The sequence below is a fragment of the Dreissena polymorpha genome, chromosome 6 (genome assembly GCF_020536995.1).
Source record: "Dreissena polymorpha isolate Duluth1 chromosome 6, UMN_Dpol_1.0, whole genome shotgun sequence".
In the NCBI taxonomy this organism is placed as follows: Eukaryota; Metazoa; Mollusca; class Bivalvia; order Myida; family Dreissenidae; genus Dreissena; species Dreissena polymorpha.
Genome location: NC_068360.1, coordinates 58,932,121 through 58,958,576, shown reverse-complemented (window position 1 = coordinate 58,958,576; position 26,456 = coordinate 58,932,121). Strand labels below are relative to the sequence as shown.

The 26,456-nt window shown below is 34.3% G+C and overlaps 2 protein-coding genes across 3 annotated transcripts in view; both read left to right on the top strand.

Moving 5' to 3' along the window:
• Nucleotides 1–25,450, top strand: part of LOC127833540 (heavy metal-binding protein HIP-like) — a 36,688-nt gene extending 11,238 nt beyond the window's left edge. Inside the window, exons 1-2 of one of the 2 annotated variants that reach the window (XM_052358851.1) lie at nt 23,680–24,113; nt 24,928–25,071. In XM_052358851.1, the coding sequence (XP_052214811.1) occupies nt 23,700–24,113; nt 24,928–24,933 (420 nt within the window). In that variant the 5' untranslated portion in view covers nt 23,680–23,699 and the 3' untranslated portion in view covers nt 24,934–25,071. Of the gene's footprint in view, nt 1–23,679; nt 24,114–24,927 lie in introns of those variants that run through there. The other variant, XM_052358849.1, reaches the window with a different exon arrangement.
• On the top strand, nt 12,804–14,744 carry LOC127833541 (heavy metal-binding protein HIP-like). Its single transcript, XM_052358853.1, has 2 exons — nt 12,804–13,360; nt 14,125–14,744. Exons 1-2 carry the CDS (start codon nt 12,952–12,954, stop codon nt 14,526–14,528), a joined length of 813 nt encoding a protein of 270 aa, XP_052214813.1. The 5' UTR covers nt 12,804–12,951; the 3' UTR covers nt 14,529–14,744.
• Nucleotides 25,451–26,456: the final 1,006 nt, after the last annotated feature.

The following is a 26,456-nucleotide window of genomic DNA, read 5'->3' as shown; positions in this document are numbered from 1 at the left end:
AAAATTGACTTCATGACCTTATTTCGAACGTTCGTGACTCGGTTTCAAAATGGGCTTAGATTTTATCTAGATTAACATTTTGACGAAATGTCATCAAAATTGGATAAAACATGAGGCCTCTAGAGAAGTGAAAAGCTAAAGGTATAAGTCAGACACCGCATATCCCATAACACTCGACACCGGAGGCCGGAAATAGTTTTTTTTACAATAGCTCACCTAAGCTCGAAGTATAATGAACATTATTTTCCTGTATTAAAATCTAATTAATTCATGGGTGAACTTGGTCACTTGAAAAGTCATTCTTCTAATCGCTAAACGCAAAGCTTTAACTTTAGAGCACGAGTTATATTGATGTTGTCACAAGAAGCTTAGATGATACAATCAAAGAAAACCGTTTCAATAAGCCTGTTTCAATAGTTTATTGAAAGTCTCCTTATCAAACCATGGGGTCTCGTTTTATCCGATTTTCACGCGCCACCAATTTTCACCTTCAACATTCGACTTGAAGTGACATGTGGAGTCCGCAAAGTAGTACAGCAGTTTTGTCTCCAATGGTTTCTACCGGTCTAATAAAAAACAAAAACAAATATAAACGATAGATAGGACAGAATTATGTCCCTTTGCATTTATGTTCTTCGCTGTTACATCTCTGGGTCTCTGTTGATTTAATAAAACCTGCCTGTGTTTCACTGCTTGTTGCTGGCTAGTTTAGAGTAAGATACATGTACATTCATTACTCGGTGGATTTGGGGTTCATGTCTAAACAGAGGTTTGTTTTGGTGGTCATCATGAGATTTTGATATTATACTATATTTACGAGAACTGACGGGAAACTTATCATGTAATTGGTTTCTATATAATAAGTCAAATGCATAAAAAACGAAAAAAAATTAAATGCAGGCTAATCTACTTAATGTCTGGCAGCAACTTGTTAAAGGAATACGTGATACCCATAGTTATAATTATGTAAAGAAGATATATGCATGGTATTTATGTTCAGAAATAAAGTGTTTATTTGTCCAGATTAACCGACTTTTGGCTTTCGTTGGCTCACCTGAATACTGAGAGTTTGGAAATTTCTCAAATAAGAGTTGTCTAGTTACACATGTAATATTGTGTTTATCACATCGATAATTAGTGCTTGAAATTTGAAGTTGCACAACTGGCAATATAATATCAGCGGGATTAGTTTTTATTTGCTTTCTGCAATTATTGTATTCCTTTGTTATATAACAACAGACACAAAAATCTAAGCTTTCCTGCATATCGTTAAAATCAATAATCGTTTTTAGAATATTTCGAATTTTTCTTTTTCAATCAGAAACATGGTGCTGGTGATTCATGGGAAAGGTTTTTCTTTGAATTAATTTTTAAAGTCGAGGTATGGTTTTACAGCTAATACCAACACAATATAGTATTGTAAATTCCACCTTAAACAGTGCTGAAGGAGATACGTGTGTTTCAACTTGCCTTTCATGAATTGTGTTATCAAAATAGTCTTATCATACATAATTGTATAAGCAGCCTATGTTGTTTTGTGTTATTTCATTGGCAAAGAAGTTGAAGTTGTTAAATTATTGACAAACAATGTATTAATTTTCAGGTATGCATTTATGTATGTATACAATAAACATATTGGGGTACATTGTAAGGTAAGCATTAACATGGTTAAAGGAATTTGTTCACAGTTTGATTGGCAGTCCAGTTAATGTAGTGTTTCACGGGCTTCTTACATTAGCGACCCGGTTTGATTCCTGGGTTAGTTAGCGAGTCGCCATACAGTGCAGGTGGGATTTCTCAGAGTACAGATTTAATGAAACAATGTCCAAACGGTCGTTAATCGTTAATCTAGTATGTAAGTTAGGTATTGCTATAGACATACTTTGGATACTCAAATGATGCAGCTTCAGAAGTGGAAGGACATAAGTAACTTCAAAACACATACTCGATTTTGAAAAAGGACATAAGATACATAATATCTAAAACACAAAATGTCTGAGGTCAAAAACATGCATGTAAACGCAGGTTGTAAGGCTTAAGTTGTGTACCTTCGGTTGGAAGGTTTTTTTTGCTTAATGACCTTTACCGTCGTCCACTTATATGTTCCAAAAACCAAGCGAAGTTTCGCTAGTCTTATGAACTTCATTTTAAATTTGTCATGTTGTTTTGAAATAACAAAGATGAACTTTTCAAGTGTGACAAAGAAGAAATGCTCATTTTTGTTGCAAATTAATTTCCCTGTATCAAAAAACCATATCGATGTACAAGTTGTACATGTATAATATTATTCTGATAAAATATCAAGGGGCCACTGAACATATCCATAGAAAAAAGTGTTCATTATACACCCATAACCAGTAGGCAATGGCGTTTAATAAATATAGTATATGTTGTTAAATAGGCACATTGTACATTTGATCTTAAATAACAATTGCTTAGCATAGTTAAGGGTTTGCTACGCCGTCAATCACGACCGTTCCAACGCCCCGACCAAAATACGAATAATTTGAAAGTTGTATTTCATTGTAATATGGTTATCAATGTTTTGAATACGCAACTACTCATGATACTTATATACCATTCTAGCGAGTAACATTTAAAAATTGTGTAATGGTAATGTTATTAGAGTTTAATAATGCACGCACGTTCAAATTGGATGAAACCTTTACCAACTATCACTCCGCATGATATATTAAATTGAGTTCAAATATTTGACTAAATTGATAAGTCAAGATAAGCTCCCCAGTGTGCACAACTTTGATGCTATTTGGTATCTGCAGTTACGTATTGTGGCATGCGGTTTTCGAAGTTATCGCATAAACAATTTTAATGAAGTTTACAATAACAGTAAACCTTTTCTTAATTAATAAATTTTGTTTGCATGTTTTGTGAAATCAAAGCTTCACCTGAATTGTCACAGGATTCAAAGGAACAGACACAGGAATTACACAATATTTAAATGATGGTTTTGGTTTTATTTTAGATGTTGACAGTTTGTAGGAGAAGCTTCGAACATCACCCTTTCTCTTTTAAGGTAGTTTCTCATAGTTTGTTCAGGACTTGTAATTTGTAATCAGTGCTATTTTCAATTAAATAGATTCCAAGATTTTTTTTTTAAATAAAATTATAAGCTGAAAATGATATGCAAAAGCATATCTGTTTGAATTTCGCAAATAGATTTAGAAATACAACACGTTATAATCATTACAATTTTGAGAAAACCTTTTTTATTTCTGTAATAATCAATGAGCTGATAATCCATTTTTGCGAAATACATATGTTTATAACAAAACGACATACAGATTAATGTTTATGACAACTATATAATCACATACATACTGACGAACGAAGACTCCGTTTCTCAGGACCACATTAATGAGTTGAGCGATGATGTAACTTTTTACTTTTAGAAACGTACGCATTTTTGATAAAATATGCCTTCGTCATATTATGTTGAATACAAGATTACTAAGTATACATACATCAGAGAGTGTTTCGATCTACATCTCAACTTTCTAAAATATAAGATTTTATGACTGCCATAAATATTTTACTGTAAGATGCACACCATACGTTTGACAAGGCATATCGATACTAAGTCTGGTTAATTACTTGAAAAAAAAATATTTTTAAAGTATTTATTTAAATGTTCCGTTACACAAGTGTCTCGTTTTTATGAACTTTTATTTAAAAATACCGCTTAACTCATCGAGCTATTGATAATAGCGTTGTTAAAAATACCCATTGAAGTGACTATTTTTGTGGGCGTGAGTTCGAATTCCGCCGTAGGCGTATATAAAAAACTTAATGTACATATTTAATAAACAAACTTGATACTTGACTCAAATATGATGGAAACATGTTTAAAGCACCATGTTGCTAAATATTCTAAGCGAAGAAAGGATGTTTGTTATTGGTTACGTATAACAGGTATGGAACTTATCATACACAAAATCGTGTATCGCATGACTTTTATAGGCAAATATCTAGGATCTGCTCAGAAGGGACAGGGTGTATAATCAGACCATTTAAATGGTATCTAGAGAAATCCTTACAAATCAAACACTTGCACTTAACGTTCAATACCATTGTCCATGTATATGTCAATTGCTAATTTAAAAAAACATACAATTTTAAAAGCTTTGTACATTTTTGTATTGACTTATCTAGAAGAGCACGACGGGGAACCTAAAAGGAACAGGTTACAGCTCCCTTTTATTTAGCCCGAGATCTTTCTCACAATTCAAAATAAACATATGTCTATGTATATGGCGACTTAGATTTTTTCCTTTGAAACATAAACGTAAACGCTGGCAACCGATTAGTAATGTTCATCATTGTCTGCTTGCGTGCATTTCGAAAACAGTCAACAAAGAAATGATGTGAATTGTATTGCGTGCTTTCGGTATCTGTTTAATGTCAAGCTCGTTAGTGAAATAACATCTGACGCCATATACTCCACACTCTTTGCACTTGCGAAGGTAAATACGAAGCGAATATATTCAGCGCAAGACATTAAACAAGACGACCAAGTTACAGTGAGATCGACTCAGAATGCGAGCTTTTGAGCGTGTTTTAGTTGTCGCATGCATACTTCTGAAGGCACGTTTAGTTGAACTGTCGTGTCCGTTGTATTCTAGGTATCATATATATTTTTATTATCGCCCGCATTTGATAATATAATGCTTCTCGGCAATGTTTATCAATTCGTTATTCGTGCAAATTTGAAACTAAGTTTACTTTTCTTAAGAATGTCGTTTAAAAGTTAACACAGAATTGATCTTGGTCAAAGGTTTAAACCCGTTGAAGAGTGATTGATGATTTAAACTGTTCATACGTGGAAACATGCAGTTGCTACAAAAAATTAGCATAAGTGAAATATACCAGAAATAATAAGGACACGTTGTTTTTTAAAAATTATGTAAATACAATTTTAACAATCGCAATCTTAACAGTTAATGTAAACAATAACAGGATGGAGAACAAGAGAACAGAGGAAAGGTTAAAAAACAAAAAAGTATATTCGATCTTCAAATAGTATGGTAAATGTGTCAAGAGCTTTGTGAGGCATAACATCAGAACGTCAATTCCAGTCTATGTTTACTGTACTCTGTTTTTTGGCATAGCTGTTTAACGTCACTTTTGACCTTACCTGACCTGACCGCGGCTAGACACAAATGAATACACTTAATTTATTCCATTGGCTGATTTCAGCATACAACCAAAACATTCGAAACATGTCTGCGTCTTTGAAACACTGTTTTACTGCGTGTTCAGCATGAAACAATTGTATCTCTAATGAAAAGGCTTGATAGATAGAACAGTTTTACACTCAACTCTTGACATCAATACGGTTTGTGCGTGCGACTTTTATTTTCAGAGGATTGTCAGCGCCATAGCGTTTGTTTTTAAAGGATGCGTTCTCATATTTAGTTATTACTACCGTATTGCATTCTGTGATCACGCATATTTTAGATCATGTAAATATTGTTGTTACATATTCTGATAATTGTTTGGACCAAAATATGTTAAATTGTTTTCGAAACAGCGAAAATAATATGTAGAAGTATAAAGCTTTAAACAAACTGTCGTTCCAGCAGTGAAATCGTGACCTCACTTTAACGCATTGCATTCCATCTCGCACGGTATAACGTTCAGTTCGCGGTCAGTACAAGACTCATTATATAAACTCTATCGCGTTAACCCGGTGAACATGACCGGAAATATCTTCATTGCAGATCTGCGATATATTAATGGATGTCAATAAAGGATTGTTTTTCAATAATTCCATGATAGGTGCTAGTTTTGATTAATTTAATAAGAATTCTTCCACCACCGCAACCAATTTACTAAGATGAGCGCGATACTAATCATACTATTAACAGTCGAATCAAATAACTATGTCCGAAAAACCACTACAACAATAAATGTTTGTTCAAAGAACGCGCGTATTTATATTTCAAATATGTACGGTTGATTCGTGTTTGGCCATATACTCGTATATCTTCATTTAATTTCTATTCTTCTTGTATATTTATGCCCCCGGTAGGGTGGCATATAGCAGTTGAACTGTCTGTCAGTCAGTCAGTCAGTCAGTCTGTCAGTCAGTCAGTCTGTCCGTCCGTCCGAAAAAAATACTTTAACGTTGGCCATAACTTTTGCAATATTGAAGATAGCAACTTGATATTTGGCATGCATGTGTATCTCATGAAGCTGCACATTTTGAGTGATGGGAGTTCAAGGTCAAAGTCATCCTTTAAGGTCAAAGGTAAAAAAAAATGTTTCAAAGCGGCGCAGTAGGGGGCATTGTGTTTCTGACGAACACATCTCTTGCTTTGTTCTATATCTATAGATATATGGTCAACATTATCTAATAATGCGAAATAAGCCACGAAATCTGGCGCAAGGTTATTTATGTGCATGTAATGCAGCTAAGAACTGCGTAGAAAAAGAAATTTGCTGTCTCATTGATATAACTCTTTATCTTTCATCAACCACAACCACAATCAACGCCGTATATCTTTTTTAAAGATATTTCTTGTTCAATTTTATAGCTGTATAGCTTTAAATAGCACTATTATATGGCATTAACATAGGCAATACCGTTAAATAAATCTCAGCATTCTTCAGAACGACAATGTCACGAATATTTATAGTGTTTTTAATGTATGAATTTAATTTACATGTGCATACCTGTTTGTACATTGTTTATGCTATTGCTTGGTTTTGTTACGAAGTAATGTGAACTCATACTTGTGTGTAGGTATATTTTTCCACCCAAACTGAATGGTAATGGTACCTTCCGATCAGTCATACGTTTTAAAACAAATCAGGTTTTAGATGTTGAGTACCTGATGTCTTATCTTGAATGTTTTGACACACATGCTTCAAGACTCGGTATCAGGAAATCTTAAATGTTGACGGTCGGTAGTTGTTGGTCTATTAATGTCAATTCGAAATCTGTCAATTTCATTTCTTGACATATTTCGATTGAAAGGATGATACGTATTTAAGTAATTTTAATAGAATGCCATGTGACCCTGAGGCTCTTTGTTTAAAGTATATGAATACATATATAAATAGTTAAATACTATGTTAAAAAAGTTACATCCATTCATAAATAATTGTCTTTCTTAAGCTAATGGAATATAAAACTTCATACACAAATTTGAATCTCTATTCAAACAAATCCATTACAAACATTGTTATTGTTGTCAAATCTGGTTGTTAATATATTGTGTTAGTTAACCTGAGCACAACGTGCTTATGGTGAGCATTTGTGATCACACTCCGTGTGCCGTTCGTCGTCCGTCGCGCGTCGTCCGTCGTCAACATTTTACCTATATGCATATTCAAGGTACCGGATTTGCTGCCGAATCTTCATTAATTTTTTTCAGAACTTTTGTCCCGATGATATATATTGACAGCGCTCTAAACTGGGTTTTGTTGAGTCAAAAATCTGGTCCCAAGGTCAAATCAAAGAAATCGCATCTTAACACTCAGGGGGACAATCTTGGCAAATCTTCATGCAACTTGGTTAGAACATTCATCCCAATTATATCTTAATCGATATTGAAACTGAATTAAGTTGGCTAAACACAAGCTAAAATTGAAGAAAACGATTGTAAAATCACGTTGAGCTTTTATTTTCGTCATGAAACTGTGTCAGAACTTTTATTCTTATTTACCCCGATAATATCTCGGTCAAATTCGAAACTTGGTCATGTAGGGTAAAATTAGATGACAAGGTAAAATCTATTTAAATATTGGTAACACTTACATTTGCGATTGTTTTTGACTTGCTCAAAACATGTGACCTTAAGGTTTCTCCGCCTGAGTTATAAATGGTTCCAGTTTTTTTAAAAACGTGTCTGCAATGAGAAAGGAGTGCGGCAGTAAGTAAACCATTCGGATATTATAGGCGTTATTCTTTTGATATACTTATTGGTAAGCATGATCATAGCATAAACTGTTTTGTTATCTGTATCTGTAACTATCTGCGAATGGCTATATTTTGAAAATGATTGTGCCTTTTTTCAAAACATGAGGGCCCGGTGTTGGGGCACTTTTTTTATACGTTTACTGTTTTATATATAGTTTTAGAGTAAAGACTTTTAAATATTGCATTAAATAGGACGTTTATAGCATAAAAAGCGCTACCTTACAATATGCACTATAGGCATATAAAACTTCAAAAACATAAAAGTCAACGTCGATGGAAGAAATGTAGTAGACCATGTTAGCTAAATGTTTTTTTATTTTTAATTATTTAAGGTGATGGATCTAACAGTTTATAGGTGTCTATCGCAACCCTTTTTTATTTTTAGTGTTTTCACTTTATATGCACTTATATTTGTTTATGCAGTATCAACATACTATAACAATAAACCGGAAATAGAAAAATAAGGCATTTGAATATCTACCGTACTTTCGTTTTGACAAGATGAGTTGTAGATAATTGGTCAGTTACCACATTATAACTAACTCTTTTGACCTGTTTATTCTTTTCAGCTTAATTCAACAGTGAAAAATGCCAATAATATCACTTTAAATGCGCAAAAATTATTCGTTTAAACAAACCATTGCAGAAATATGACTATGGAAACTCAGAAATATTACTTAAGTTCAAACCATAATACTGGTTCTTTAAATAGCACTATTATATGGCATAAACATAGACAATACCGTTAAATAAAACGAATATTTATAGTGTTTTTAATTAATTTACATTTGCATGTCTATTTGTACATCTTTTAAGTACACACAAATACTAATGCAAAATGTGTCGCATCGGTTGATATTCGGTTTTTGCAACAATAGCGTGATGTTTTGCAAACTAACAAAGTTTTAGCTGTCCGTTTTGACGAAGATAAACAATTCATACTTATTACATACTTATTACACGTGACCAACTTTTACACAACCTCCATATCGATGTACACGTTTTATATGTAGAATATCATTTTGATAAAATATCAAGGGACTGTTGAAAATATCTATAGGAAAAAGTGTTCATTTAACACCCACGACCAATGGCAGGATATATACTATTATAGAAATAACTTTGTCCCGTACGTGCTTCGATTTTTTGCGGGTTCATCTGTACAAGAATTTGTCCATCGTTTGACCCATGCATTTCACTTGTTTGTACGTATGTGTATGCCACCCCCACCCCATTGGAACAAAAGGGGTACATTTTTTTGCAGGATGTCGGTCTGTCGGGTCTGTCTGTCGGTCTGTTGGTAGATCTCTTCCGATCCATTACTCGTCAACGAATGGGCCAATTAGCTTGATACTTCACATGTGCATTGGCCCTGGACAGTAGATGACAGTAGATGATAATGGGGTCACACGGTAAAAGGTCAAGGTCACTATCACAATAAGTTTGGAAATCGTTTCCAATCAATAACTCGTCAACGAATTGACCAATTGGCTTGATACTTCACATGTGCATTAACCTTGGACAGTAGATGACCGCTTTTGAAATTGGAGTCACTAGGTCAAAGGCCAAGGTCACTGTCAAAATAAGTGGGAAAATCGATTCCGGTCAATAACTCGTCAACGAATTGACCGATTGGCTTGATACTTCACATGTGCATTAGCCTTGAACAGTAGATGACACCTATTGAAATTGGGGTCACCAGATCACAGATCGAGGTCAGTTTCACAATAAGTGTGAAAAAGTTTCCGATCAATAACTCGTCAACGAATTGACAGTTTGGCGTGTTGCTTTCCATGTGCATTTGCCTTGGGCAGTAGATGACAACTATTGAAATTGAGGTCACTAGTTCAAAGGTCAAGGTCACTATCGCAATAAGTGGGAAAATATTTTTCGATCAATAACTCGTCAACGAATTGACCGATACTTCACATGTGCATTGGCCTTATACAGTAGATGACCCTTATTGAAATTTTGGTAATAAGGTCAAAGGTCAAGGTCACTGTTACAATAAGTGTGAAAATCGTTTCCGATCAATAAGTCGTCATCGAATTGTCACATTGGCTTGATGCATTACATGCGCATTTGCCTTCGACAGTAGATGAACCCTATTGAAATTTGGGCCACTACTTCAAAACCCTGTTTGGTGGGAGGGGGGCATATGTCACCTTCTGCGGAGCTCTTGCTTTATTTAAATATATACTGTGAAACCATTATATATCGTCAAGCATTAATTTTCGTATATTTTGTCAGTCGACCGATTGACGAATTCAAGATCCTAACGAACAATTATGTCCCATATTTGAACAAATTTAGACTGAATTACCAAAGGCATGAGGCACTAAAATCCAACGTAATCCACGCATACATACTCCGTCTGTTACGTAATCAAGATAAATCCGGTTTTGACACAAAAGGGCGTGGATTACACAGTGTACGTAACTGACACGTGACATTGCTCTAAAACGCGAAAGCAGAACAGCTGTATCGACTGCGTTGACTTCGTTTAGGTAGAATTGTAATGATAAGCGCTAATTGTTAACAACTTTATTACCCATTGTGTGTATTGTGTTTTTCAGTGTTGTTGCAGAAGATTATACAGCCTCCACGCACCGGATTGGATCCGAATCAAAGACAATAAACAAAATTAAAAGATGGTGATGTATATACTTACCGTATACATTCCCCGCATTGCTTACAAATAAATACAGAACAGTTTGGTTGTTTGCGTTTAACTACAATACAGGTGTAAAAATAGCTTGTGCTTCGTTTTATGGGCTATCGATCTTTTTAATCATTGACATCTTAGTTAGTTTTAGGAAGTTTTACGATACATGTTTCAAATTATTGTTACTTGTAGAAATTGATAACGTAACAGGTAAAGAGAAATTAGCAATCATAACGATTAGTTCCATCAAAACGTAGGGAAATTGTTTTCAAAAATTCACTTTTATTTTTGCGCGATTTCCAGGAAATCCCCGGAAAGCACGTGTTTCGAATGACTGAGTATGACGCAATAAAACATTGCTTTGTATCCTATTGCATTTAATCTAATTTAAACTAACTCGTCCATTGGTGGTTACAATTAAATCTGAACTTTGCCCTATGAAACCGTTGTCCCATAATGCACTGTTAATTTTACACTTCCGAAAATTATTGTACTTAAAGTGATCAAATATTTACGATGCAAAACTCTTGAAACTTTATTGAAAACTGACCAAACAGTTTGCTAACACTAATTTTAACCAATAATCTTCGCACCTTCTCTAATTTGCGCCGATAAAGGTAAGATTGTTATTAGTTTGGCCATGATAATAAATGAATAGGACGAATTGGCAACTGGCTTCACTGTTTCAAACCCGGGTTTCAAACAGTCGTTAACGGTTATTCGGTCCCACTAATCAACTAATCATAATAATGATACACTAATGGGGGCAAATTACTGATCACCTGATAACAAAAGACTAGTATATTGACATGTGACAAACAGGACCCACCTCATGCAAGTGACTCTCAAGTGTCCTCCCTCTTTCCCCACTACGATTTTTCGCAACCGCGATATATTTCGGATATTGACTGAAGCATTTTTTTTCAAAGTCAGGAATTGGCGAATTTAAGTGCTGACGAAATCGTCATTTTTATAAAAATGACGAAATTTCGTGCTGGCGAAAATAAATGATTTCACAGTATATGCATATATCTTGGTGTAGTATATTATGGTGGAATCCATCTTTGACCTCACAGAAGGACTAGCTGCCATACAATGTCCATGCCCTATAGAGAGCAATTTCTGAGACAAGCCATTTCGAATATTTTAGGGTTGTTGAAGACTTTGATTTTTTTCTGCAGCGAGTTAGTGCACATTTAAATTGTTAAACATGTGCAAAAAATAATAAAATAAAATATTGTTGTTTTCAAGTTAAATCTTAAGAAGTTACATTAAAATATTCATAGAAATTTTTATGAAAAACGACAATCAGAAACATACTAACGGATTAAAACATATGTGAAAGGGTATATTATAGTTTATATACATTCACATGATTGAGATATTTTTATATTTTAAACCAATAATATGTTAACACTGAGACTTGGTTTTCAATGACTTTTCATCGTATGTGTGATGATATAACAAAAGGTGTACACTCTGAGATGCACAGTTTAGATCTTATATATCTTTTTCAACATGCGCAAAAAAGATTTTTAAGTAAGATAAATTTAGTGAGTTTTGCGATCAACAGCTCACGTTTCAATACAAGATTTGAAAACTGTCTTAACTATTTAATTCTAAGACAAAAAACATACGTTTAAATCGACATATCGACAAATCGACATCATTAAAAGTAAAGTGCTTTACAAATAACACATATGGGTCATATTAATAAACGCTATACGCATCGCACTTTTGAAAATTGTTGTGTTTGATTACAATACACACTAGAGCGTGAGTTCGATTTCTACCGAAGGCGTATATAGAAAATATTTATTTTCTTTGCATATAGAAGTTTTAAACAATATATCAATTCTACTTGACTCAAATATTTTGGACAAATGCAGTATGCTTAATTTGTATTCCTTTCTAAATTCAGACAAAATAACTTCATTATTCCACGGTAAGTTGCTAAAATATTTTAATGCGGAGAAAAGATGTTTGTTTACACAAACGATAAGGTGGCAGCTCCATTCACTATCGATTTAGATCTTTATATCATATTTGAATATAAACAGCTGCCTATATATGTTTACGGCGATTAAGATTTTATGTCATTTGAAACATAAACTAAAACGATGGGAACCGATTATTAATGTCCATCCTTGACGCACTGCTTGCATTTTAAAAAGTAAACAAATAAATGATGTGAAAAGCTTAGGAATATGTTTCGTGTCAGTCAAACTCGTAAGTGAAGGTAAGTGGATTGACATGTGACGTCATAGAATCCAGACTCTGCGCGAAAGTATATATTCAGCAAACATTGAACAAGAAAACACAGTGACATTAAGATTGACTGAGAATGCGAGCAATTGAATGTGTTTTTATTGTCGCCTGCGCACTTCTGAGGGCGCATGCAGCTGAACCGTCGTGCCCGGTGTGTTCTAAGTATCACTATGATGAGATGGTTCTCGAGAGGATGATACGAAACGAAATCAAATGGGAACAGATCGTAAATGACATCAAATCCATAAATGAAAAGGTGAATTCTGCCCTTGATGACACCAGCGCGAAAATTGAACAGTTGACATCGAAACTTGAGATAAAAAATCAAGTGGTTGATGAAGCCAGCGTCAAAATTGAAAACTTGACGTTGGGACTTGATAAACAAAATCAAGTGGTTTATGAAGCCAGCGTGAAAATTCAAAACTTGGCAATGGGACTTGAGAAACAAAAGCTACACATGGATATTATAAACCAACGCTCACAAAGTACGGTACTTATAGTCGATTTTATTATCAGATATCTCATTTTGGTTCTTAATAATCTCTTTTGATACCCCATCCCGACTCTCAGTTTGATTTTCAATGATTTAATACTTAACATTGTAATTTAGACTTATGTATTATATATTATATTGAAATGTTCTGATAACGGTTTGAAATCGAGATTAAATTAGATTTTTATAGAAAACGCTAAACAATATTATGTGTACATTGCTGCAATGAATTAAACAACATTTAAATACTGTATACGTAAATTCGTATACCCACAGAAACTTAGCGGCATCCGTCAGCGAGTTACTAATGCTTAATGTGTATTTTTAGTTGAAACAACACATGTGTACCGTCCTATGTTGAGTTTCACATATTCACTTTTTGAATGTGCATTACAATTTAATACGAATAAAATCTTTTAAAGTGACCATATAATCAATTTTAATACTTGAATAACGATTTTGAATGAGTTAAGGAACAGTGTGTTTGTATAGACAATCTGAAGTTGTGTATTGCCTTGAACTAGTAAACAATTAATTGGAATATATTATCATAAGTTCTATATAAACTTACATAGATTGGAGACAAATCGCGAATAAGAAATACATCACGAAACAATATTTATCAGATAGGTATTCAATATATTCATCCATAAAGATTTTACTTTAATGTATAACCGCTTGATCTTAACTATATAGTTCTTTCCTCTTATCACAATTGCATGAATTGATGTCAATAATTCGTGTATATAATTTCAGATTTAACGAATGTGCTCTTTCAAGCACGTACACCAAAAGACGCTGCCTTAACATCAGCATCACAAATCGCGATCTTCAACACTGTGGTTGTGAATACAGGACAAGGCTATGCTAGCGATACCGGCAAGTTTACGGCACCTGTTTCTGGGATTTATATGTTTGCAGTGCAGTACTGTTCAGATTCAAGTAATTGGGGATGTCTGAAAATTGTGAAAGATGGAACTTCTTTACAGACTTCCGTTAGCCTAGCAGGCAGCATGGCTTGTAGCAGTATGCAAGCGTTTGCCACAGTTGCTGTTGGTGAGCAAGTCTGGGTGCAGTCTAATGGATATTCAGCTTGTTCTTTATATGAAAACCATCCATATTATTGGTCGTCTTTTTCGGGAGTCTTGATTCACGCATAACTTGAATGTGTTCATGTGTACACATAACTCGTGATAGGTGGTGAGATCGTATGACGTTTTTGCAATTTTATTATGACATATAGGTGTTTGACTATACAATAATGTTGCCGACACTCTGTTTGTTTTACTCAGAATATCATACACAATGCAAATATATACTCCTGCGTACTTTTTGCAAAAGGAATATATTTTACTTCGAATAAATATTTTATTTCACGTTCGCATTGTATGTTTTGCGTTATTTTCGACATATTCAACTGAATTATACAATACAAAAAGGAACGTTACATTTATTTGTAAAAAAATCAGGACCGATCGTTAAAACAATAAAGAATGTAGCATAGGTCGAGGTGGAAAAGACACCTACGACAATACAATATTGAGAGAACACCTGGATATATATCATGAATAACGACTATGCCGAAAAATGCTTGTATCGCTTGAATTAATTTATACTGACCAAGTTATTTTAACGCTCTAGAGGTGCGATTACACTCAATTTCAATTGTGTCCAATAACGAACAAGTGAAGGCTCAAGGCTTCTTTCTTGCCGTTTGTTATCTTGGATCTTGTATATTCGAAAATCGCAATAAAAAATGCTAAAAATATGCTAAGTCGAAACTAACACAAAGCAGTGAAACTGTGTTTTTTTCTCCAACGGTTCCTACCGGTCTATGACAAACTAAACAAAGATGAATGATTAATATCGTCATGCATTTAAGTTCAACAAACCTTTTTTTCCGGCACATCCCTGTAGGTCTCTGTGGTTGAATTAGACGTGTTTGTGTAACATGGATGTACATTCAATACTCGGTAGGTTGGGGTTGCATGTATTGACAAAAAGAGGATTTGGTGATCTCACAAGAGTATTTTGAGCATTACACATGAGTACAGATTGGTCTCTTGTTAATGTTTTTATAATACGTTCAATAGCCTCAAACGCGAAATACTAGACACGATTTATCTAACAAAAACATGTACGGAAGATTCGCGGGTCAGGAACTTTAAACATAAATTTACACTGAATATTGCGTCCTTCACTAATTGTGGGAGTTAAACTGTGAGATTATATATCTATCGTTCACAATTCCAAGTCCAAAGAAGCATGGTGTTAATGTTAAGCAATTATTTTTTTATTATGCCAGATACCCATCACTTTTGCAGTTTGTTGGCTCAGCTCAATACCGAGAGTTGGGATATTTATTAAATGAAAGTTGTCATGTTAACATGTCATCATGATATCGATTTCATCACATCTTAGGATTAGTACTTGGGATTCGGAGTCTAAAAATACCAAAGGTAGGAAAACAAGCCATACACTGTAAGCAAGGATTATATTGCTTTCTCCGATTATTCTCTGTCTTATTACAAGTATTTTCTTTGGTTTTTTTTACAGTCAGGAAAATATATTACAGTTTTTGCGAAGAAGATTTAACATTGTAAATAACAACAAATAGTGCATAAAAAGAAAAGTGCTATTCCAATTTGCTCCAAGAAACTTTGTTATATCACTTTTCTTATCTGTTACGGAAGATTAATCATTATTCTATAGACAGTCTGAGTGGTTCTTGTTTACCATGTTTGGAAAACACGTTTTAATTGATGTATTATGTATACACAATGTCGTTAAGTTCAGCATCGCATTGATGTCTTTATACAATAAACATATTGGGGCACTTTGTATGGTCAGCTTAAACATAATTAAAGCCATTTGTTCACCGTTTGGTCGGCTATCCAGGAAGGTACTACGCTTATCATCAAGGCGACCCTTGTTCAATCTAGCTCCCTACGCATATGGGTTTGGTTGATGGTGACCCTACCGGACAGGTCGGGATTACTCCGGGTACTCTGGCTATTTCACACGTAAAAAGACAACCCGAACATTGTTTATCGTTTAGTAAAAAGCAGCTGCTGAAAATAAAAGCTTTAATTCCAAACTTTTACGAGTCTAGTATGTTAATTACGTAGCATTGCTTCGGCAAACTTCTTGAATTATATAACGCAGAATCAGGCGCGAAAAGTAATAATGACCTTCTTAGTGTACATGATTGTTAAATTGAAAATATTCCAAACAAAAAATGCCATACGAGTAAAAAACGTGATATAATATTTTTCAAACAGGCGAAATAACACTACCGAAACAAAAAATGTAAACTATCGATGTATTTATAATAAATACTCAATCTATTCGATTTAAAAAAATTGTCCAATACCAAAGGCCTTCTTGTTCTAGTGGTAGCATGCTATCATTTACTTATTAAAGTCCCGGTCTAAACTTATGGGACAGTCAATATAGTTAGTAAATACATTGAAACATAATCTAAAATATCGTAAATCTCTGACCAAGTCCCTTTCATGGTGTTGTTCATTTCTCATAAAAATCGTTGTTCACAAACATTTTTCAATTTGAATAATTCAATGGATTATTTTAGTACTTTATGTTCCGGGAATAAGAAATTCATATTCTTTTTTTCCCGAAAATTGTCAGAAAAATGTCTACCAGGTGTGTGCAGTTCTAGGCCGTAAGACAACAATATGTTTAGATGCTTTCACTTGTCTTGTAAAAAAATGATCCCGATTGATATCAAGAAAAATGTCTACCAGGTGTGTGCAGTTCTAGGCTGTAAGACAACAATATGCTAATATGTCATAAAATTGTGTGAAAAAAATGAGCCCGATAAATAAAAAGACAGTTTATGTACAATCCTCAAATAGTGGGGTTTCGTTCTGTGTTTTGGATGCATAAAAGGAGAACGTCAATGAACATTTTTTATGCAAAACACAATCTGCCAGCCTGCAGTGTTATCTGTTATTCGGTGTGATGGCCTGATGGTTTGAAGGTTACTCTTACTCATCGTTCATGGTGTGGCACCCATTCCTCAAGTCAAGGTTCATTATCAGCAAATCTAAAATTTTGACTCGTAGCATGTATTGGTCTATTAATGTCATTTACATAAATACTTCATCTTTCAATTGCGTGCCGAGATATTTTTCTATTGGAAGGCGGATATAAGTCATTTTAACAGAATGGTGTAAACCCTAGAAGCCTCGTGTGTTTGGTATATGAAAACATCTATAAATATATTGTTAAAAAGTTGAAGCAATGCCTTTATATGTGTCACTTCCACAGATAGATGAAATGTGATTTAAAATATTCATACAAAAATTGTTATAAATATTAGAACGATTTCAGTGCACAAGTATTTTTTTTAAACATACAATTGCATATATTTTGTTTGTTACCCTGAGCACAACGTGAATTACCAGTAGTCGAATTAGCAAATGGCTACTGACATGTCTAATGGATATTCAATGAAACAAATTGGGTACACTTTGTAAATAAATACTTTTAGAATTATGGAGAATTTAGCCAATGTGAGGCATATTTTGTTCATGATATTTTAAACCGGGAAAAGCTTTGCCATCTTTTCCTTAATTCATCAAAAGCATTCTCAACAAACTTCTTGCTAAATTAGAATTACCAGTAGTCGAATTAGCAAATGGCCACTGACATGTCTAATGGATAATCAAAATCGATACTAAAATTTATGTAAATTATTTTAAAACAAAGCTCTGCTCAAACTTTCAAAACGATAAGAATTTAGTAATGCACAAACCAAAATTTGAATATGAAGAACAGTTGTTAGAAAAAATGATCCGGAATAAGTTGAAATTGGAGCTGATGATGAGACACAATGAAGATTTGAACGAACATGTAAAGTCTTTTCTTAATACGATGTCTGAGGAAAACGCGAAGATTACACATTTAACAGCAAACTATGAGGAAGAGAAAAATGATCTCTATATTAAATTGCGGGAATTGGAAGGTATGTTTTAAATAAATTATAAAATAATTGCTGTCATAAATGTTAACACATATGGTATAAAAAAGTAAAATTTACATTTGTATGGTTTAGCGTTTGGGAAAAAAAATCGAAATGTAAACTATAATTATTTATATATAATCTTTTGTTAATTTAAACTTATTTTTTATGAAATCCACAAAAATATGTAAATAACGGGTAGCAATTTTGTTAGCAAAAATACAAGATGAGTTCAACTTTGCTAAAATGGAAACATTTTAGTCCCTATAAATAAACTGTTAAAACCATATAATGTAAAAGAGGGAAATCCGTTCCACTGCACACAGTTTAACTTCATAGGGAAGTTTGCATGAAACGTTCAAAACGGCCAGCATGCTATGGGCAATATGGAAAATTAAGATTCAGAGAAACATGAAATGGGTCAAAATCGATTTTTGACAGAAACAACGGTATCAGTTTATTGCTCAAGCAACGGACCTTTTATCTTTTAAAACATGAACTGAACACAAAGAATACTATATATGCAATTTAAAACGTATCGAAATGGTCATTTTAAGAAATATATAGTTTTTGCACAATCCAAACAAAGCACCTTCCCGATGAAAACACAACATAGTTTATAAATATGGACACAATAGTGCTATGGATATTGACACAGCTTTTGAAATCCTTATAATACAGTTCAATACATTTGTAATCGGCATTCGATGTGATGAAATGCCAACTATTTTTTAACATTGAACAGGTCTGTTGTGTTCAATATGCAAATGGTTTCTGCAAAGTTGAAATTATTTATGAACTATTGTTTGAAGAACTCACTGTTTTTCAGGGCACTTGATTTCGACCCCTGTTGTTTTCAATGCACGTTAATAAATAATAAAAATAAAAACTGATTACAGCCATGAGGTCGTAGTGAAATTTATGGGGGTCGAGTTAAACGAAGGTGGTTCTATAAAATATTATAGAAATAAAAGTTTGATAAATATGCATCGAGCAAATCCTAAATATATTTTAGAGTTTGTGTTTGTCATGCATAATAGGGAACTTTAATATTAACACCATCAATTTGCTCTGTTCAGTAAATCGTGTTTTTGGTCAGGATAGTTAGTATTCGATACAAACGTTTCCAAAAAATATGGTTGTTTAAATTGAATTAAGATGAATGGATGGAAGAACAGAAAATAAAAGCGCACATTATCATCGTTTTTTTGCTATTGTTATGAGCATTGGATTACAGTTCTTATAAAAAGAAGCGTGCCGTTTTATTAATTTTTGTTAATGACTGATTTGAAAGCTCAAATAGTGTAATTGATCTGTTTTAAAGTTTCAGTTGTAAGCGATATTTTCATTATTGATGCCATTTTGTTCAGATAGCGTTTCGAGCTCAATTGTTTTTAGATAGCCTTAAAAAATTCAACCCGGAGCTGTCTTTTATTATCCACCATTCCACAACTACATTGGAGACGCTGACCGAATACTTTGTTATTACACCCCTGACCGAATACACAAATTAACTCCACTCATTACCATAATTATCATGTCTCTTGCCGATATAATTTTAGTAACGCCCACATTTGAGATGTGTACGCCTCTCTGCTATTTAAACATTTTGTAGGTTATGCCATTGTGAAACTACATGTATTTCTTGTAAGAATATTGTTACCAAGTTATCAAAAAAACTTGATGAATGAGGGAGGATAATAACAGTTAATACGCTGAAACTACAAACAATTACCATACGTAAAATAGTCCCTAAAAATAGGAAACGTATTGTTGAAACGCATGAATACAATTTTAACAATCGCAATCTGAACATTTAACTGACAACAATAAACGAATAGAGAACAACAGAAATAACATTAATGTTAGAAGTTTGTGAGGGTTTTCCCCCGTGCTTCGGAAGGCATAACAGCAGAACGTCAAATCACTTTTTGTTCACGCACAGCACAATCTGCCAGTCTTTGTTTAGTTTGTTATTTGGAATGATGGCTTAATGGCATGCTTTCGACGAAGAAGCTGTAATGTTACCGTGAGACAAGCCATATGTTTTAAAAGAAAACTGTTGTTAGATTCCTTTGATATCTTAATTATATAACTTATCGTTAATGTTTTGGAACTGATGGCTCAAGGCTCGGTATCAGTAACTTTTACATGTTGGCGAGCCGCAGTTATGCGTCTATTAATGTCAATTCCACAATTCATCTCAATTGAATTCCGAGATCCATTTCAATTGGAAGGATGATGCGTATTTATACCTCAGTCACAAATAGTCACCGATCACCGTCCGATCAGCGGCCGACGTATTTTTCTGCTCATCGGGCTGGCGACCGGCCGATGATCGCACGGAAACCGGGCCAATATGTAGCATCGGGCGGCGTCCGGATTAATTTTAATTATCACTTAAAATTTTACCCTAGGTCGGACCCGGGAAGGAATCGAGTTGAGATCGAAACAAGATCGGACGATCAACGCACGGGTATCGCCCGGCAATCGCCCGACATCGGATTCATTGAACGTGTATCGGCAAAAGTAAAGGTATTTCCCAGAGGTATACACATCGGCCGGCGACCGTCTGATTGCCGGAGGGCCTCCACACGATGCCCGACGGACGCCGGACGATGCTCGTTATGATACACGAACAATGAATCCGATGTCGGGCGCACGCCGGGCGATAACCGTTTGTTGATCGTCCGATCTTTTTTCGATCTCAACTCGATTCTTTCCCGGGCCCGATGTCGGGTAAAACAAACTGTGATATAAAAAAATTAATCCGGACGCCACCCGATGCCACAAAATGACCCGATGTGCGTGCGATCATCGGCCGGCGCGATCCCGATGAGCGGTAAAAAAAAGTCGGCCGCTGATCGGACGGTGATTGGTGTCTATTTGTGACTGAGGTTTTAAACTTTGTCACTCATCGGACGGCGGACGGCTCCGACGTGTCCAGTCTCCCCGATGCCTGGAGATCGGACACTTCGGCCGAATTATTTGTGACTGAGGCATACGTCATGCAAATATAATGACACGTGCCCCAGTAGCTTTGTTTTGTTTTAACATATGTAAACATTAATAATTGCTTATATACTTGTCCAACTCTATATTATGTAATGAAAAAAGCATACACAAATTGTTATATGTATTTAAATATATCCATGACATTAAACCTTCCAAAAATTGAAAAGCATTAACTGTAAAACACTTCTTTAGGGGTTTTCAAGTGAAGTCGTTTAACTCACGATACAACGATACTATGAGAATACGGGATAGTTAACACTCTATTAGTGTTCTGTCTGACAGAGAGCTTACAGAATCAGAGAATTTCAGTATTATGCTTCCTTAAGAAGTATTGGCTATGGATTGCATTCTTTCAATAAGCTGCGATTCTTTTTAAAGTACAGCGTGCTGTAAAACAAATATAAATTCAAATTTGACGAAACCCTTACTTATTATCACTCCACAGGATATATGAAATGGATTCCAAATAATGGACTGAATTACAAGGTCCGGATTAGCTCCCAAGTCTGTTCAACTCTGACGCTATTTGGTATCTCTAGTTACTCATTGTGGCGTGCAGTATTCCAATTTCCCGCGTTCTTATAAAGTTCTTATATATGAATCTGTTTATTTGTGATATAGGCATCCGGCCCCTGACACATACATATATATTACAATTCATGCAGACAATGGTGTGTGCACAAATGGTTAGCATAGTATTTAAACATATAGTCGAGTGGTAAACAATGCTTAACAATAGCATGCTAAAACAGTATACAGTAATTTCATGTAGTAGAGCAAAAAGATTCACATATTTCATCCGAAACACGCGCATGTCCGCACGCACGCACATTCACACATGTATATAATTATATTCATTTATATGCATAGATACACATATACAAAAAATCTTAAGTTGGCGTAATATTCTCTTGAATGACATACAATAAATAGTATTTCTGTTTAAACAGCATTAGAAATACAAAAAGTTTTAGTCATTTAAAATTTGAGAAAATATCATTCAGAATAGTATTATTCTGTAATACTCAATAACATGATGATGAATTTCGCGGAATACATCTGCTTTAACTTGTTTATATGTATTCATTTTTAACGATACATGCACAAAGTTTAGTATCCTAAATTTCACGTAGAATCCATGTTACGGACATAGTGTTCGTGCCCTATCTTAAGCAATTTGAAGACGTCATTTCGAATATTGTGCGAAACTTTTCGAAACTTAGGATTTTCATTGAGTTAGTGCAAAACGAAAATATTTCATGTGTACAACAATCGATGTTTTCCAACATTCAATCTAAAGAAGTAACAAAAGGACATTCACTTAACTATTTATGACACATGAAAAATCCAATACACACATACTGTCGAACTAGGTCATTGCTTGTCAGTGCCAATTAATCGTGTTGTGCGATGATATAAAGAAATGTTTATTCTAAGCAAGTTACCACAGTTTTGATATAATATATCTTCTTTAATATAATGTCCAAACAAGCTTGATTAGTAAGACAAAATCAGAGAGTAATACGACCTACATCTCAGCCTTCTATATTATACATTTCATGAATGTCCGATTTTTTGTGTGAGTGATACATATCATACGTTTAAAGGGACATATCGCCAGCATGTACGGTAAGGTGCTTAAAAAAATTCACTCAATGGTTCATTTACACACATGTGCCATTTTTATAAACGCTTATAAACAGTACCACTTTTTGATTAAAGCACCCTGTTAGTGAAAAATACCCATTGAAGTGCGCTAATTTTGTTGGCGTGAGCTCGAAACCCACTGGAGGCGTATACTATAAACATGATTAGCGTTGTATATAGAAATTTTAATAAAAATATCATAAATACTCGATGAAAATATGCTGGACAAATGTAATATGCGTCATTTATAAATTCAAAGAAAATTCCTTCAATAGTCCACGTTAAATTGTTAAAACATTTCTCAGGCGAAAAAATTAACTAACAAGGAGCAGGTGGCAGCTCCTTTCTACTTTTCTTAAGATCTTTCTATAAATTGAATATAAAGAGATGTGCATGTTTACGGAGATTAAGATTCTGTTCTTTGAAACATTAACCTAAAGATGTGAACTGATAATTATTGTTCCTTCTATGACGCCTTTTTGGCATTTCGTAAACAGTATAAAAATAAATAATGTGCAATTTACTGCGTGCTTTTGGAATCTGTATCGTTTCAAGCTCCAGAAGACAATAACATCTGACGTCATATACTCCACACTTTTTGCGCTTGCGAATGCATATATTAAGCAAATCCATTCAGCGTTAGACATTGAACAAGACTACTAAGGAACAGTGAGATCGACTCAGAATGCGAGCTATTGAGTGTGTTTTAGTTGTCGCCTGCGCACTCTTGACGGCACATGCAGCTGAACCGTCGTGTCCGGTGTGTTCTAAGTATCACTACGACGAGATGGTTCTGGAGAGGATGATACGGAACGAAATCAAATGGGAACAGATCGTAAATGACATTAAATCCATCAATGACAATGTCAATTCTGCCCTTGATGAAGCCAGCGTGAAAATTGAACAGTTGAAGTCGAGACTTGAGATACAAAATCAAGTGGTTGATGATGCCAGCGGAAAAATTCAAAACTTGACGTTGGGGCTTGACAAACAAAATCAAGTGGTTAATGCAATCAGCGTGAAAATTGAAAACTTGACGTTGGGACTTGAGAAGCAGAAGCTTGAAATGGATCTTATAACTATCCGCTCACAAATTACGGTATTTAAAGTTATAGTAATTATCACGTACCTTATTTTGATACTCCATTATCTCATTTTGATTTTCAATTATTTCAATAGGAAACCTTGTAATTAAGAGTGAGTTAATATAGATGCTGCTCACAATTTGTAATAACGGTTTTAAATTAAGATTAAATTTCTCTTTATAGGAAACGGCTAACAATATTATTTCTTCATTATATTTCTTATGTTACCGCAATCATTTATACAATAGTATTATACTATATACTTATATACGCAAAGTAACCGTGCGTCGTACGGTAACGAGTGTCTAATGCTTAATGTGCATCATTGATGGAGACAAAATATGTTCATAGTCTGATTTTGAGTTTAAAATGATACGAATGCAGTATTTCAAATATACATGGTCATTGTACAAAGCTTCAAACGAAAAATCCGGTCAACACCGTAATATTAAGTTACTAACCATACTTAAATAACGCTAATGAATGAGTAGAGCAACGGTTTTATTCGTATAAACAATATGAGGATACGTTTTGCCTCAAACTCGTTAAACATTTAGTCGGAATAGACAAATATGTATCAGATGGGAAGAAACGGAAAAGAACGGTACATTCGTAAAGGCCAATACAATTCTGTCGGACTGTATGTCTTAAAAATGGCTTACTTATAAGAATTGATCTATTTATCATATCAGTATTTAAAAACATTAATTTATAAAGATTACAGTTAAATGTTTTGACCAATATAAATCTCCTATGTTAACGACATAGTGCTTTCCCCCGTCATCAAAATTGCATGCAAATATATATAATTTGTGTATATAATTTCAGATTTAACGAATGTGCTCTTTTTCGCTCGTACACCAAAAGACGCTGCCTTAACAAATAATCAAATTGCGATCTTCAACACTGTGGTTGTGAATACAGGACAAGGCTATGCTCGCGATACCGGCAAGTTTACGGCACCTGTTTCTGGCATTTATATCTTTGCAGTGCAGTACTGTTCTCAAGCGAACCAATGGGGATGTTTGGAAATTGTGAAAAATGGAACCACTTTACAAAATTCCGTTAACCACGCTGGCAGCAACTATGCGTGTAGCAGTATGCAAGCGTTTGCCACGGTTGCTGCTGGTGAGCAAATCTGGGTGAGGTCTGATAATGGATGGACTGGAAACTGTTATTTATCTGAAACCAATCCATATTATTGGTCGTCTTTTTCGGGAGTCCTGATACACACATAACTGGAATGTTTTCATGCGTACACATAACACATGATAGTTGGTGAAATCGTATGACGTTTATGCAGTTTTATGATGACATATAGTTGTTAAACTATAAAATATTATTGCCGACACCGTGTCTGTTTTACTCAGAATATCATCCCAAATATACTCCCACGTACTTTATGCAAACTGAATATATTTTACTCTTAATTAATCTTTTATTTCATATTCGCAATGTTTGTTTTCGATAATTTCGACACATTCAACTGAATTATACAATACAAAGAGGAACGTTACATACATTCGTAAAAAAATAATCAGGACTGATCGTAACACAAAAAAAGAATGTAGCATACGTCGAGGTGGACTAGACACCTACGAAACTGCAAGCTCCAGAAGACTAAAGGGAGAACACCTGTATAAATATCATAAATAACGACTATGCCGAAAAATACTTGTCCCGCTTGAATAAATCTATACCGACCAACTTATTCTAACACCGTTGCGGTGAGAGAATACTAAATTAAATTTTTATTGTGATCAATGACAAAACGATGGGCGTTCAGGGCTTCTTTCTTGGCGTTTGTTATCTTTGATCTTGCATATTTATATAAAGTTTATGTTTTCCACTATTCGAACATTGCAATAAACAAAATAATTATATGCTAACTTAGTCGCCACTAAAATGCACGAATTTGTGCAGGCCACACATAATGATGTAATAATTAAAAATGGTATATATAAAATTACTTTTTTAATGGATGAGAAAATATACTTTTTTATAAGTCACTACTTTCCAGGGTGATACATTATGACCATAATTCGTCATGGTTGAGTCATTATTTTCATATATGTGGCCACTTCATAGGTAACACAATGTTTTATAAATTTGAACAATTGACCTAGTTTCTTATCGCACGTATTCAAACTCGGCCCATATATTGCAGGGTTTACCTTATCAGCAAGTTAAATCAAGACAGTGTCAAAATGAGGTTTCCAGATCTTTAACAAGGTTTCTGTCACATTTAAACTGATGGCCCATTGATGGCCACTTGACCCATATTCTTATTATATGTAAACATTCTAAAGATAAACAGTCAGACCAAGTTTGATCAAGATTGAGTCAGAATGTGGCCT